The sequence below is a fragment of the Myotis lucifugus genome, unplaced genomic scaffold (assembly GCF_000147115.1).
Source record: "Myotis lucifugus unplaced genomic scaffold, Myoluc2.0 scaffold_89, whole genome shotgun sequence".
NCBI lineage: Eukaryota > Metazoa > Chordata > Mammalia > Chiroptera > Vespertilionidae > Myotis > Myotis lucifugus.
The window spans coordinates 1095160-1111118 of record NW_005871137.1 but is presented as its reverse complement, the minus strand read 5'-3'; the positions used below and the strand labels follow the sequence as shown (position 1 = coordinate 1111118).

Here is a 15959-nt window from a genome sequence, read left to right as displayed (position 1 = left end):
AGTCACACATGGCTTTCCAGAGACCTGCCATGTGTGTACATCAAGGTGCATCTGGGTGGGTGAGGGTTTCCCACTGCACTAACAGGCCCTGGGCTTTTTGAATTGCCCGTGATGTGTTTCATTGTTATGTGAATACATCTACTAGAAAGATTGGATGGGATGGGTACTCACTCTCTTTAGTTTAGATGTATAATTTCTTTAAAGAGAAGATCTATAGTAGAATTTTTTTAAAGTTTTTATTTTATTTTATTGATTTCAGAGAGAAAGGAAGAGAGATTGATCGGCTGCCTCTTGCATGCCCCACACTGGGGATCGAGTCCGCAACCCGTGCTTGTGCCCTGACCTGGAAACTAACCGTGACCTCCTGGTTCCTAGGTCGCCCAATCCTCAACCACTGAGCTATGCCGGCTGGGCTATAGTGGATTTTTTATTTTGTTACTTTGGACTCTGTATGCATTTAACTTTGTGGAATATATTCCAATTTTAAGTAAGGAGCCCTACATTAATAAAAGTTGGTTTCTTAAACATTAAATACACCTACTGACTGTTCTAATAGCAACTTTGGGGTCACGCTAAGTTGAAATTGATAGACATGCTACCCTTCTTCCTACTTCTAGCTCAGGTCCCAAGGCTGCTGTTGTTTTCTTTCTCCTACTTTCCTTCTACTAATTTTTTTTATAAAATAACTTTTCATTCTGCATTTTGAGGTTTAATATGTGCTCTTCACTTGATAAGAGGATTTCATTTTGAAGGAAAGGTTCTTGGCGGATTGTATTAGTCCAACGGTTTTAGAATAAGATGTTTGTGGGGAGGGGCGGCGGCATCTCAGTCATCGATTCTCTCTTTATAACTTTGCCCTTTTAGCTGGAACAGATTACCTGTGTTGTGCTTCTGGCCCTGCACAGACTGAATCACAAGGAAGAAACTTTACATAAACCATTTATACTAAATGTTTGGTATGCTGGCAACATAAATCAACAACAATATTCATTACAAATTCATCCCTTTATCAGTATTATCTTGATAGAACTGATCCCAGTGTGTGGGAATTTGAACCCTGCTTCAATACATCTAGCCCTGGGTAATTAATTATTCAGGGCACAGAGAACCTGGCCCCTGCAATGTAGAGTAATTCTTCCTGGTCAGCGTTAACTCCACTGGCAATAATAAATAGAAAAAGTCTCTAGTGATGCCAGTATTTTAAAGTGATTAATCATCTTTCCCCCCTTCTCCTCCCCCTTAGTTTTCTTTAACTAGGATTTTTTCAGCAATAAATCTTTAACAATACAGGTAGGAATTGTTCTGTAATTAAATTTTGCCCTGCTTAATTTCTTACCTTTTATGTGTGCGATTAAAAAAAAAAAGTTACATGTTAAGGAGCTCTGATCAAAATTCAGACCCAGAAAAAAAATCCTTTTATAGAATACTCAGAGATTCTGTATGGAAGAATAAGCTCTTGATTTTGAATATTAGATAGCGCACATACTCATAAAAATTGTTAATCAACACCAGTTGGGGTGTCAAATATTCCAAAGTTTTGAATTGCTTCTCTTTCATGCATAAGGGTTGTCTGTATTAGGAAAAGTCTGACATATACATATGTTCCCCAAACTGAGAGAATAATTACTTATTGCTTAACTTTCAGATAATCGGTCTGAGCTCTGCAGGAAAGGGTATTTTTCGCCCTTTCCTCGGCACAAAAGTGCTCTTGCTGAAGTGGCAGGTAAATGCCCGACCGAGAATGACTGTATTTTTAAATCCTGCCCTCTAGAGCTGACCAGCCATCATTTATATCCTGGGTGACAGGGACAGATGTGACATATCTGTTGTGACACACTTCTGAACCACCAGCCTGTGGCTCGAGGTGACTCCTGTCCCTCCTCTTTCCCTGCTGCAGGACAACACAACGACGCACGGATGAACCTTGCCATTGCTCTCACTGCTGCCAGGTATGGGGCTGCCACAGCCAATTACATGGAGGTCCTGAGCTTGCTGAAGAAGACAGACCCCCAAACAGGGAAAGAGCGCGTGAGCGGCGCGCGGTGCAAGGACGTACTCACAGGTATGCCAAGGCTCTGGCAGGGAGCTCTTCTTAGCATCTTGCCTTGCCTGTATAATGACGGAATTATAATTTTTCTGTCACTTTGATTTGACTTAAGCAGATTTCAGAGTCATCTTAATTATATCCTTATTGTCAACAGTGACTGGTTTCACGTGAAAATTTTCCCTTGTAGGACCTGGCAATTTACCCCAAATAATGATGCTGATAGTGATGATAATAAAATGCGAAAATAATAAATGCCCACAAAACCCCCACAGCTATGAGTGCATTTAGTTTTCTTTACAGAAACATGTTGAAACAAAATAAACGTGCAAGTTTCAAAGTATCATTTTACATGACATAAACAGTGCATTTACACGTTAGAGTCAAACACTTCACTTTGGTTAGACTTTCATTCTTGTCCTGAGTCTAAGGCCATGTAGGCACCCTTTCAAAATTACATCCTTTCCTTAAACAAAACCAGCAATGTGAAATACATTGTCTCGCGGCAACACTGCTTACACATTTGAGTTTTAAAGAGAAAGCAGCTTATTTACTCATCTCATTTTCTTCATATTTGGCACTTGGATGCGGGGCATTTTGCAAAATAACTGAGAGCTGAAATGAAAAAGCGGCAAGCTCTCCCCCCAGTCCCTCAGTTTGGACTTGGTTTTGGAACATTTACTCAGGTGCGAGCCTTTTGTGTGGCTTTTCAGTAACTCTGGCTGCTCATGTCACTTCGTGTGGTATACGATATACTTGGCCATAGGTGGAGTTAATAGATGAATTAATAATCCAAAGCACCCGTGAGCAGAGAAACAAATGGGGTGTGTGATTGATGCTGCTTTCTTCCACAGGACAGGAATTTGATGTGAGAGCCAAATGTGTTATCAATGCCACGGGACCTTTCACAGACGCCGTGCGCCAAATGGATGATAAGGACGCCGCAACTATCTGCCAGCCGAGTGCTGGGGTCCACATTGTGATGCCTGGTTACTACAGGTACTGGATTCCAACTCTGTGATTGTCACCAGAGAATGAAGGGCACAGGCATTGTCTACATTTAGTCTTTTAGCTCACCTTTCTTAATAACCGATGAGGAGAAATATGTCTAATCTCTATGTGTACACCAGAAACTAATGTAATATTGTACATCAACTAAAAAAAAAAAAAAAAAAAAAAAAAAAGAGGAGAAATAAGTAAAGGAACTCATCCAGAAGACAAAATACAATTTCTTAGCTTTAATGGCAATACTCCTTTCTACGAGTTAATGATTTGGGATCCATTTGTGTACTATCTTTAGTGTAGTCATCTTCAGAGGTTAAGCCTTAGTGTTTCAGAATTTTCATTAAAACATTAAAATTTAATTTTGCAAAAATTTTCATAAAGGACTTTATATATTGATTGATTTCAGAGAGGAAGGAAGAGGGAGAGAGAGAGATAGAAACATCCATGATGAGAGAGAATCATTGATCGGCTGCCTCTTGCAAGCCCCCCACTGGGGATCGAGCCCACAACCGGGCATGTGCCCTTGACTGGAATCGAACCTGGGCCCTTTCAGTTCACAGGCCGACGCTCTATGCATTGACCCAAACCAGCTAGGGCTCATAAAGGACTTTTTAATTAAAAAGTTAATTTTATAAAACACCCAAATTTACTTATGAAGAATTTGAAAATAAGGACCACTCAGGTATTTTTATGTTTAAAACTTCAGAAATTATTTTGAAAAATATTATAGCAAGTAAAAATCAGATATAATTTCTAATTCATCATAATAACACAGATAGTCAGAAACAGAGAAATGGTTAGGGATAGAGATGAAATAAAAACATCTATTGCCCTGGCTGGTTAGAGTGTCCATTCACATACTGAGAGGTCGCAGGCTTAATTCCCAGTTAAGGGCACATACCTGGGTTGTAGGTTTGATCCCAACCCTGGTTGTGCAGGAAACAACCAATTGATAATGCCTCACATCTCTCTTTCTCTCTTTCCCTCCAACCCCCTCCCTCTCTTCTATTCTTTCTAAAATCAATGGAAAAAATATCCTCAGGTGAGGATAAAAAAAATCATTTTCATTCTACTTTGGGAGAAATAAATATCCCCATGTTTAGTTAGCACTTTGACGTGCAACTACTACACAACCTGCTGGAAACCTTGGAGGCATGGTCGACAGCCCAGTTCCCTTCCAGCTCTATTGCAGATGAGCCTCTTGCTTGGGAATGCAACTTGGATTAAGAGTTTATTCCCTCTTAAGGCACGGACCTTGAGCAGCTGTAATACTGGCAATCCAGAAGAAAGTTTTGCTCTCCATATCAAGTCATTCTCTTGGGTGGGGTGAAGAGATCTCAGATGGAAACATCTCCCTGGGTTCATCAACCAATCACACTCAGCAATTATATAACTCAAGGCTTTAACTAGGTCCTCAGGGATCCAGTGGTCGGCAAACTGTGGCTTGCGAGCCACATGCGGCTCTTTGGCCCCTTGAGTGTGGCTCTTCCACAAAATACCGGCTCTTCCACACAATACCGACTTCTGCGCATGGGCCACGAAGTTTCAATCACACTGTATGTGTGCACCCGCACGTGGTATTTTGTGGAAGAGCCACATTCAAGGGGCCAAAGAGCCGCATGTGGCTCGCGAGCCCTGGTTTACCGACCACGGACGGGGGCTGCCCTATAAACAGCCTGATCATAACTGAAGACCTAACATTTCAACTAGAACCTGCTCAGTTTGAAAATGCAGTGAGCTCATTAGCCACTGACTCCTTGCATGCAGGCTACTAAATGGAGAGCAAGGACTATGCATAAGTCTATCTTGTTGGGTTGTTTTCAGAGTATCTTTATGGCATTTATTAAGCTTGTCATGACCCTAACATTCCATGCGTGGAATTCTCTTGGGCCATGGTAACAGCTTTTTAAAAATTATTTTAATGCCAGAAAACCCAACACACAGAAATCATTTCTTTTTAAAGGTACTTTTTAGTTCACTTAAGAAATCTGGAATTTTCGTCAGAGTTGTGGCTATGCTCTTATGAAAGCAGCAACAATACACCAAATGGCTGAAATGCATGAAAAGCATCTCCTCCTTATAGCCTAAAGGTTTTTTACCACTGACAAGAGGTCAGTTTTTTCCCCTATAAGTGTCTGCATGCTGTTAGCTCTACCACTGATTGCTACGTCAGTTGAAATACAGGTACTAGTACTTCAGGAAGGCAGTAGTCTGCATGAGAAAATTGTTCATTACATTTAATCCTACACACACACACACACACACACACACACACAAATTAGCAGGAAGCTTTTTTGCTCCTGATGTCAAGTGAATCATACATATTGAAAAAGACCTATGCCTCACTCTGTTATAGTTGATATCCATAGTTGATATCCATTTTCAAACTTTAGTGTAACGGTGCAGAATTAATTCTTTATAAGAAAACAAACTTTTCCCTAAGGGAGAGCATGAATCAGGTAATTTAGAACTGATGAAAGCTATTTCCAAATGGATTCTTAAATTTTTATACCAGACATTAATAGCTTTGTCTTCCCTCTGTGCTTGTTAATTTTATGTTTGACACATATGTCTTCACTTAAGCAGTTGATTCTCTACAGGTTCCAGTTACGTGTGTTGGTAACCATCACCTTCACCCTTTAAACGGCTTTTATTGCATTGGAAGGTTTTAAAGGATTCAGTAGTTATGCTTTTCTAACAGCATTTCATGTCTAGGTTGCTGCATATTATAATTTTATGCTGAAGTTGATGAGGTTTATTGAGTTATATAGGCGTATTACATGATATCTAGTCCATAAAGATGACCATGTATAAGATATGCCAAGATATAATTTGTTGGAATATGGAATTTATCTTTTTGTTTCAATATAGTACTACTTATAAAATTGAAAACTTGAACTCTGAATGAGTTAAATTTCCAATCCCAAAGTGACTGATTTAATGTAAGGGCATATTAACCCAGGATCAAATTAGGTGTTTACAAAACACACACTTAACTAATTTCTTTTAAGATTTTAAGAGAATCTTATAATAAATATGAAGAAAAAAATAGTCATACAGAGACTGAAAATACTCCGGACTTATAGTTTTCAATGTATAAAAATGAAAGTAAAAATATTTTCTTTAAGTAACCCTGAGTAAAGATGAAATCTTAGTTGAAGTTTTAAATGACTGGCATACTTCTGTGGTGCTTTTTGCATGTGCTAAGTGGGGACTGTGGCCCTCTCTCCTGTGTCTTTCAAGTAGGTTGTAGACAGTGATTTCTTTCTCCAAAGGCTGTATAGACATAGCAGGCATATCATGAGGCTGATGGGTTTTGCAAAGAAAGATTAATATTCCTTGTGGTTTAAAGAAAGTGCATTAGCTAAGCTTACTGTGGATTTCCTTTTCATAAGACATTTTTTTAATAAATGATTTTATAGAGAACAAGAGAAAGGGAGAGAGACAGAAAGAGGAAGAGAGAGAGAAAGAGAGAGAGAGAGAGAGACATCCATATGACATGTGAGAAACATTGATCGGTTGCTTCCCACATGCGCCCTGACTGGGGATCAAACCCAAAACCTGGGTGTATGCCCTGATTGGGAATAGAACCCACCACCTTTCAGTGTACAGGACGATGTGCTAACCAACGGAACAACACTGACCAGGGCAAAACAATATTTTTTATTTTAGGAGTTGTTATTGTCTAATCTTTATATATGTGAATCAATTGGGATTAAAAATTTTAAAGGGAATGATAAACATAGAAGGTTGACTATATGCCGTTTTAAGTTTGTGGGTATAAGAGAGATTTCTTAAAAATTTATTTAAACCAAATAGAATTGTGTTTCCTATTGCAGGAGTTGCATTAATAGAAGCTGAAAGTAGCTCCCGGTAAATACTGTTAACCCTGGCTTGCTTTGAGAATTCAGTCAAATAGAAACAGCCTTCTGAAGATTTGTAGTGTCCTATTTGAATAAGATACTTTCAGATTCCTTCCACTCCTTTAACAACTTCTCCAAATGTCTTTGAATGGTTAATGAATACATTCAAATAATAGTTTCTAGTGATTTAATAACACTATTGGATGGGGTTTTGTTAATTTTTTTTTATAGTTGCCTACCCTTTCAAGTGTGTTTTCTAATTTGGTTTTAGAATATAAGCACATGTTAGTGAAAATTCTTGATTAATATTTTGGAAGATTTTATGTAATCTGTCAGAAGAGGCATCCTTGAACTTCGATTTCATAGCATGATGCACTAGTGCCTTCTCTCTGTGTAAAGATTTTCATCACGTTCTCCTTTTTGGCCTTATCCTAGTACATTATTATTTTAGTAGTAGAAAACTGAGCCCCTTTCTTATGGCTGTACTCCTTGAGATTTCTGTAAAATTGAAATAAAGTAAGAAATCTCATATTTGGTCAAGTGGTACAAGTTCATCTAGGTCAGTGGTTCTCAACCTGTCGCCTAAGACCATTGGAAAACACATATGTAATTACACATTGTTTTTGTGATTAATCACTATGCTTTAATTATGTTCAATTTGTAACAATGAAATTGGGGGTCACCACAACATGAGGAACTGTATTAAAGGGTCGAGGCATTAGAAAAGTTGAGAACCACCGATCTAGGTAAAAAGAAGTAAAGAACTTTTTGATTACATTTTAGTTTCTAGAAAGTGGGCCCTTCACTTTTCTCATGTGCTTCTGAGACCTTCTACTAAAAGATGTGCCAAATGTCAAATGTCCCAGGAAAATACTTTTCATAGACTTTAAAAAAGGTTGAAGAGCTATCTTTAATTGACCATCATAAAAGAAATTATAGACATTTATCTCGCTGACATTATCTCATGTGAATTGTCCAAGGAATATAAAATCCCAAACAATTGTAACTTGAAGTCCATTTTCATAATTAACCTTGCATTTCTGAGATGGGAAGGGTTGGTTCTACTGTGGAATGTTAGCATTATCACACTTGCTCCATTACTTTTTGTTACCAAAGTGTTTTTTTTTTTTTAATTTTTAAATTTATTTTTTATCCTGACCAGAGAATATGTTTTTAATTGATTTTTACAGAGAAAGAGGGAGGGGTGGGGGGGAGAGAGAGAGAGAGAGAGAGAGAGAGAGAGAGAGAGAGAGAGAGAGAGATTGGTTGCTCTCCATATATGTACTGACTGGGGATTGAACCCACAACCTAGGTGTGTGCCCTGGATGGGAATTTAACCTGCAACCTTTTAGTGTATAGGACGATGCTCCACAGAATTGACACACAACCTGGGCCAATTTTGTTTTTAAAGGAATTTTTAGGTTAATTTAGTGGCAGTAAAAGTAATAGCTCATGTTGTTCTTGTTTGTTTATATGAGATGTGATGAATAAAATAGGTTGTAGATTAAGATTAAATTTTTACTAATTTCAAAAATTAAAAAATGTTCCTTTTATCTCAGCCCAGAGAGCATGGGACTTCTTGACCCAGCGACCAGTGATGGGCGAGTTATTTTCTTCTTACCGTGGCAAAAGATGACTATAGCTGGCACTACCGACACTCCAACCGATATTACACACCATCCTATTCCTTCGGAAGAAGACATCAACTTCATTTTGAACGAAGTGCGTAATTACCTGAGTCATGATGTTGAAGGTAATGTATCCATTCCCTTAAGCTTGTCTTCTCTCTTTTATAAACATCTCCCAAACCATTCCAGCTCTCCAGGTGACTGCCATGTCTGCAGTCTGACTCATCTTTACACCTGCCTGCTCCAATTCCTCCTTCTTCCAGGAAATTTATGAGGACCAAATTATAACACTGTGGGAAGAGGTTGCCTTTCTTTTCCTTCTATTTTCTGCATCCACATGCATTTAGACAGTCCTTTTCTGGTAATTTTTAGTGGCACAATTGGAGTGCTGCACATGAGCTCTAAACATACATGTTCTTTGAGAACAGTACAAAATATTTGTACTGCTATTTAAATTCTAGAGCTTGGGAAGGTCTGATTTACAAATACAGGATATTCATAATTAGAGAAATGAGAGCATAGAGGTATATTCTAAGAAACTTCGTGAGCTGTTACCATGTAGAAAGTAGAGTTTTGACTGTGGATTTAGCTAAGAAGGGTATGTTTGCTTGAATTGAAAATGTCAAAGTTTACTTAATTCCAATGCTAACCTGGGCATACTTTTATTTAACTTGGATGTCATAACATTTTCTCCAATGAACATATATAGTGATGTTTTAAAAATCCTGGCTAATTTCAGAAGTTTCCAAATGTTATCCTCTGAAATTTCCTCTGTCAGTTAACAGCCTCACCATCCATCTAGTCACTCAAGCTGGAAATGGCCTGCTTGTCTTTGGTGATCCTTCTCTTCCATATCCATTCCGGTTTCTATCAGTGGTCACTCCTTACACCCCCTTTCACTTTATTGCCCTGGTTCGCCCCCGTCATTTCTCACTTGAACAGTTACATTGGCCCCCTAGCTGGCTTCTATTTGTCAGGTCTCTGTCCCCAACCAGTCTGATCTTTCCACCAGAACTGTCTTTCCAAAACACAATTCCGATCGTCACTTCCCTGCACTAAAATATTCCTTGACTGTCTCCCCATTGGAAAAGTTCTAAACTATCTCCCATGGGGTCCAAGGCTTTTCACAATTAGTCTTTGCAGGTTTATATTCAACTGTACTACCTCTGTGCATTCTGTGGTCTAATCCTTGTATTACCATATATATCATCAGGTCATGCACTTTTATATCTCCTCCTGGTTTAGACTGAAGGCTCGCTCGGGATGCCTTCCTCCTGACTTTTCATCTTGGCTTTTTACCTCGATTCCCATAAAATGCTGACCTAGTATATCACATTATATTATAGGTAGCACTCGAGATGTATTTTCACTTGGAGCTCCTTGAGGGTAAGGGTTTTTTATTCAGGTACAAAGCTTACTGTCTCTCTGGTATGCCACTCATGATTGTTTTGAATTAAAATGAATTAGTAATAGGTGTTTTCAAGGTTTTTGATGCATTAGCAGCCTGGAAATCATTCTGTATGAAGGTAGAGGGTTTAAGATTTTTGAAAAATAGTCTTCATTTATATCAGGAATCTTCTATAATGCTGGCTTCCGTGGAGGACATGCAAAGACAATTTTTGTCTTGATGTGACTCACTGGCATCTATGGATCCTTTTTTCCTAGAGAATTTTGTTCTTTTTGTGATCACATATTTATAAACAAACCACTTTAAAAAATGGTTCAGGTCACTCTCCTAGTTTAATTGATTGATCCATATTTTATAATTTTAGTTTCTTCTAATTTCAAGTAATGGGTTTTTTTCAGTAGAGTCTCCTTGGATATCTGTAGTAATAGTATAAATATATTGAATATATGTAATCAAAATCTATTTTGCTAATACTTAGGCTCACACACAGTTATTATGGATATAATTATGATTTGTTTAATATCCATATTTAAATAATCAAGGTGCTTTGCAATTTTACCTTGATAACTTTTGCAAGGGAGGAGCTTCCTCTGAGTATGATTATATTTTAATACATTGATTATTGTTACTGAACTACGCTTCATTTCAAATTTACGTAAAAAGGAGCTTTATATCTCGGCTTTACAAGCAGGAAGTTTGATTGTTGGAGCAAGAAATAAGATTAATTCAGGAGCAGAGAGCTCTATGTTGACAGTTTCCAAATTCTTAAAGTTCAAATGCAGTAATGACGAGAAATCTAACTGCTTACATGTGCTGGGAGGCTGGATGTGCGGGAAACAGATCTGGTTCCAAGAGGCCGGAATGCGTATCCGTAGGTGGGGATTTCCACAGTGACATAGCTCTGGGCTGTAGCAGAGACTGGACCCTGCTCCCCGCTCTTTCATTCTGCCTATTAACAAATGGAAGGCGTTTGCAATACCTGCTGGGAACTGGTTGATCTGTAAAGCTTGTTTCAGTTCACATGCCTTTTGGTAATCAGGGAATTGGTGAAACTAACAAATAGTTTTTGTCAATTCTGATTTCTGGTCAAAGTGGTAGAGGGAAATGAACATCTCAACGCTGAATCCAGCCTTTCTCTGGTGGTCTGGGGACTTTTGAGAGGAGGAGTTCTCCAGATAGCAAACACCTAGGATAAAAGCAGAGCTCCCAGCTCTTTCATTCATTTTCCCGTGCACCCCATCTGTCACAGCTTTTTACTTATAAACTTACCCTTTGTTACAATGAATGATTCTTTATAGTTGTTTTTCATTTTTATTTCTAAGTGAGCGAGAGCTTTGAGGAATTACCCTTAGTCTTGGGAGAATGTTAGCTGAAGGATGTCTATATCTTAAAGTGAGACATCAAATTTGTATTTTTTCCAAGGAATTTCTCTTCTATCCTGAGGAAATGTGGGAGAAAACTCAGCATCAGGAACCATTGAGTTATTTGATGACATGCTGTTGCTACACCTATTTTAATCTTTCCATTTGTTTATAATGGTTAACACATGCTTTGTTTTTTATAAAGTCTACCATTATTGAGCACTTTTTGTGCTGCACACTCTGCTAACCATATTGCCTATATTATCTCTTTGATTCCTCAGAGCAGCCTTATGAGGTATATTTTAATTCCCACTTCATAGATGAAGACACTGAGCCCCAGCAGTCTGAAGTTTCTTGCCAATAACTCTTTTGTGTTGGGGACATGGTGTGAGTTGAGTGCAAGTCAGTCTGGCCTCAATACTTGTGCTTCTGAAAACGGTACAATACTCTGATTGGTAGTTTCAGGTTTCGTGATGTGGTATTATATTTACTATGGAGTGGATTAAGTCTCAATTCAGTTTATGGGAGCTGCTCGACCCTCTCGGAATGATAACAACCTTTCCTCCCAACTGGCCTTATTTGAATTTGTATATTAAACTGGAGGAGATCCCGTGTTTCCTAACTAAAACCTTGGGCTAAGCCATCTTCTTTACAGATTCAAAAATTTAAAAAGTTTGATTTAGATCCTAGAGCAATAATCATTTTAAAAGGATTTATTAAATGGATGAATAGTAAAATTCTGACAACAGTTTCTGAGCCTCCCCAAATGGCTATATCCTTAAGGAAAAAAAAAAAGTGTCAAATCTTAACACTCCATGCTGTTCGCAGCAGCTGCCACACTTCTGCAAAATGCGCCGGAACAATTCCGCAAAGCATTTTGCCTGTTGGGAATAAGACCATGTCTTCTTTTACGATGTAGAAAGCTTTCCATTCACAAGCTGAATTTTCTAGATGGCTTGTTTGTTCTTTTCTGAAACGAGTGGGTAATTGATAGTTGTGCGGTGCATATCTGGTTAGGAAGAAAAATGATCCTTTGAAAAATGTACCATTAAGTCTGCTGTGTGCAGGTTAATCAGAAGGATGCAGTGGCGAAACTAAGCTCCGACTCACAGGGATTGAGAGAGACAGAAGATTTGCCAAGTGCTTTATCCACGTAGTTTTTCTGGAGTGCTTCTCTAGGCAGCTTTTCTAGTTGTGCACAGGTTTTCACATATGCAATTAGTAGTGTTTATAGATTGCCTGCTATTCAATTAACAACTGCACTGGCCATATCAACTCACTGCAGACCTGCCTTTTCACTGCCAGAGATTGTACCAAGGTTATCAACTTACACAGGCTTGGATGTCTTCCAGCTGTTTAATTATAGTGTCACATGTTTTGCTTTTTCTGGTTTCATTAGTATATAAATGTAATATGGTATCTTATTTCTGTGCTTAACACTTCATTTCAGCAGGTTAAACATGCTGGTAGAGAAGTATTGATTTCTGACACTATTTCCCCTGTGTTCATTTAGATATTTCACATGCTTTTTATTGATTTTTCGAAAGTGGCACACATGAGAAAGGACACCCCCAAACGTATGGCTAAATTACTGATGTGAAATGAAAACACACATTTAGCTCTTAATTGTCACTTCCCAGGGGCTTCATTTCCTATTAATGTTAAAACAAACACTTGTCTTGCCAAGTTTTTAAGAGTAAAAATATTAATTATAATTTGAAAAATCACATAAGTATTTAGTCTTTTCAGCCAGCTGTGAACAATGTCTGTGCAAACTTTACTGTTTCTGTGGTATTTTATTCCTTATATGTTATATATACTAAAACCTGAATTAGTTGTTTATCAGCATTGTAATAATACTTCTCAGACATGATGGTAGGACAATTTTATTTTCTAACTGCCCTTTAGAAAATATTGCCAAGGACTTACATACACTCTGGAGGTACTTGTTTTGTTTGTTTGTTTGTTTGTTTGTTTTTTACATCTGGGCAGTTGACACTTAAAAATCAACTAGTTGCCATCTGGTAAGCCACTCTAAAAAAGTGGTGTTTCATGAGGCTTTTTCTCAATGTTAATAGTAGTGTTATTTCCTGTCATCTTGTTTAAAGTGTTCATTTATTTTGAAAGGGAATATACAATTATTTAAATATAGCCCGGCCGGCTTGGCTCAGTGGTTGAGCATCGGCCTATGAACTGGGAGGTCACAGTTCAATTCCCAGTCAGGGCACATGTCTGGGTTGTGGACTCAACCCCCAGTGTGGTGTGCAGGAGGCAGCTATCCTGGCAGTATGAGAACCAGAAAAATCAAGATGAATCTTTGAGTTCTGAAGCATCACCACCTTGAGCTGAGTTATTTGCTTCACACATTGTATCGTTGAGAGTTAAAGTAGGTGATGTTCACTACCTACTCTTGGCTATAATCTGAGTGATGGAACTGATATCCAGGTAAGAACTTGAGGGCAGGAGTACTAAACTGAGTAAAATTATTTTTTATTTTTTTGAATTTTTGAGATTAGTAGGAGAGGAGGATAGTCTGAAGTGGTAAATATGGGACATGTTATGATAGTAAAATTATTTGAGTGAAAAGAGAGCAATTACAGCAAGTTGTATTCTCATGGGCGAAGGAGGTACAGTCAAATCTCACGGAAAAGATGCTCCATTGGAGATGTGTGGGTGAGGGGGCCGTGGTGGCAGTCACCAGCTTGATGAGGACAAATCTGAGATCTACTACTTGGCAGCTTTTACTCTAGAGCTGTGCAATATCATAGCCGCGTGTGGCTAGTTAAATTAAAGTTAGTTAAAATTAAATACAATTTGAAATTCAGTTCACATGAACCACATTTCAAGTGCTTAATAGCCACATGCAGAGGTGGCTGGTGAATTGGACAGCACAGGTATGGAACACTGTCATCACTGCAGAAAAGCCTGTGGGACAGTGTCACTGCAGAATCTGGAAGGATGTATGTATACCTTTAGAGAAGGAAATAGCCAATTTTTTGCAGAGTCATGGAATTTGTATGTTTTTGTTCTATAAAATAATGTATTATCTTGTAAAGAAGAACTCTGGATATAAGAATGCTCAAGAGGTGGTTAACTTAGTGACTCCTCAGTTTCTAAAGTGCATGTCTCTTATTTCTCGTCACGCTGCCATTCTCCAAGTTGGGTTCATCCTGGGGCTGTTTCCCTCATGGTTCAACACGGCTGCAGCAGTTCCAGGCAATAGTAAAAGATTCTCTACACAGTCCGTCTATTGCATTGGAATTTCTTTTCTTCAGAGAACTTTAGTTAGTGATTGTTTAACAGCGTACAAGGTTTCCACTGTGGGTGAATACTGTGGGAAAATATTACTGTGGGTGATAATGAGAGAAAGCTGTTAGTTCAGTTAGTTGCTGTCTTTTATACAAGTGGTTAGAATTTATGTTTCATGTGTTTAGCAATGCTCTGTCCCATGGATGTAGGTTATACCCGAGGCCTGACTGGTCATTACTTAAATTTGGATGGTGAAGAGATACAAGCACTTTATTCTTCAGCAGTAAATAGCTGAAGAATAATCCATAAAAATCATTAAGTCTCAAGGCAGAGAGAAAACTGGTAGGGAGATAGCCTGATCCAACCACCCTCTGGTTGAATAATATAAAAATTCTACAGGCTATGAAGACTGATTCATATTTTAAATGTGATTTAAAATTTGATTATCCTTTTAAAATAAATTTAATGGCAAAATTTATCTGATCTAATTCTTAGGCTAAGAGCGGAATGTTAAGATATCAAGCAAAATAAAGGAAAGTTCCTAATACATTGTGAATTCTTCCTGGTAGTGTTTTCCTTTATTGAGTGTCAATTTCAAGAGTAGGATTAAGAATGGAATCAGTATACCTAATGCTTTAGTTAAGGTTCCTCTATGAATGAAAAAAGTGTTTTAGTTCTGTCTTTTTCTTTCAGATAAACACAATTTCATAGAAGTATTTTTCTTCCTGTTATACCAGAAAAGGGAAAGCATGCGCTACCAAGATTATTTGCACATGCTTCAGATTTACTCTAGAAAGTCTAATTTTCCATGAAATAATTTTAGTATCAGTCAGAGGGCTTTAAGAGTTGAAACCAAATTCCTGGTCAGCGTGGCCACCTAAGGAATTCCACAGACACACTCGGCAGACTTTGTGGTGACCACAGTGACGTTCTAAGTGGTCGGCTAAGTTTTATTTTTAACTCAGGGTGATTTGAACTCTAATGGAAAATAGTGGTAATTTCCTAGTTGGGCTTTTTGTAAAGATTAAAACATTACATACTTTATATTGATATTTTAAAAGACTTTTGTGGAATCCTGTGAAGCAAGAATTAACCCCTATTCCACATGAGCCATTAGGCTTAAACCTATGAAAGAGAATGCACACATCAGAGGGGCAGGTCGAGGACTGGGATCCCAGCATCAAGACTCCCTTGTGGGCTCCTGTTGAGAAGCCTGGATGCCTGAGGCTTTCCTCACCAGGTTATGTTTCAGATACAGTGTTTGGATATGGGTTTGATTACCCCTGTAGAGATATATGGGTACCTCTTCTTTCAGCATACAATCATGTTAAGAGTGTGGCCCTTAAAGAGCCATTTTAAAATATGTTAGATTTAACTTAGTTCCAATATAACTTTTTTAAA

The 15959-nt window shown here is 38.1% G+C and overlaps 1 protein-coding gene across 1 annotated transcript in view; it reads left to right on the top strand.

The window, feature by feature from the left end:
* The window catches only part of GPD2 (glycerol-3-phosphate dehydrogenase 2), a 135242-nt gene that overhangs the window by 100144 nt on the left and 19139 nt on the right, over positions 1-15959 (top strand). Inside the window, 3 exon segments of the mRNA XM_006091258.3 lie at positions 1898-2062; positions 2899-3043; positions 8472-8665. Of these exon segments, the coding sequence (XP_006091320.2) occupies positions 1898-2062; positions 2899-3043; positions 8472-8665 (504 nt within the window).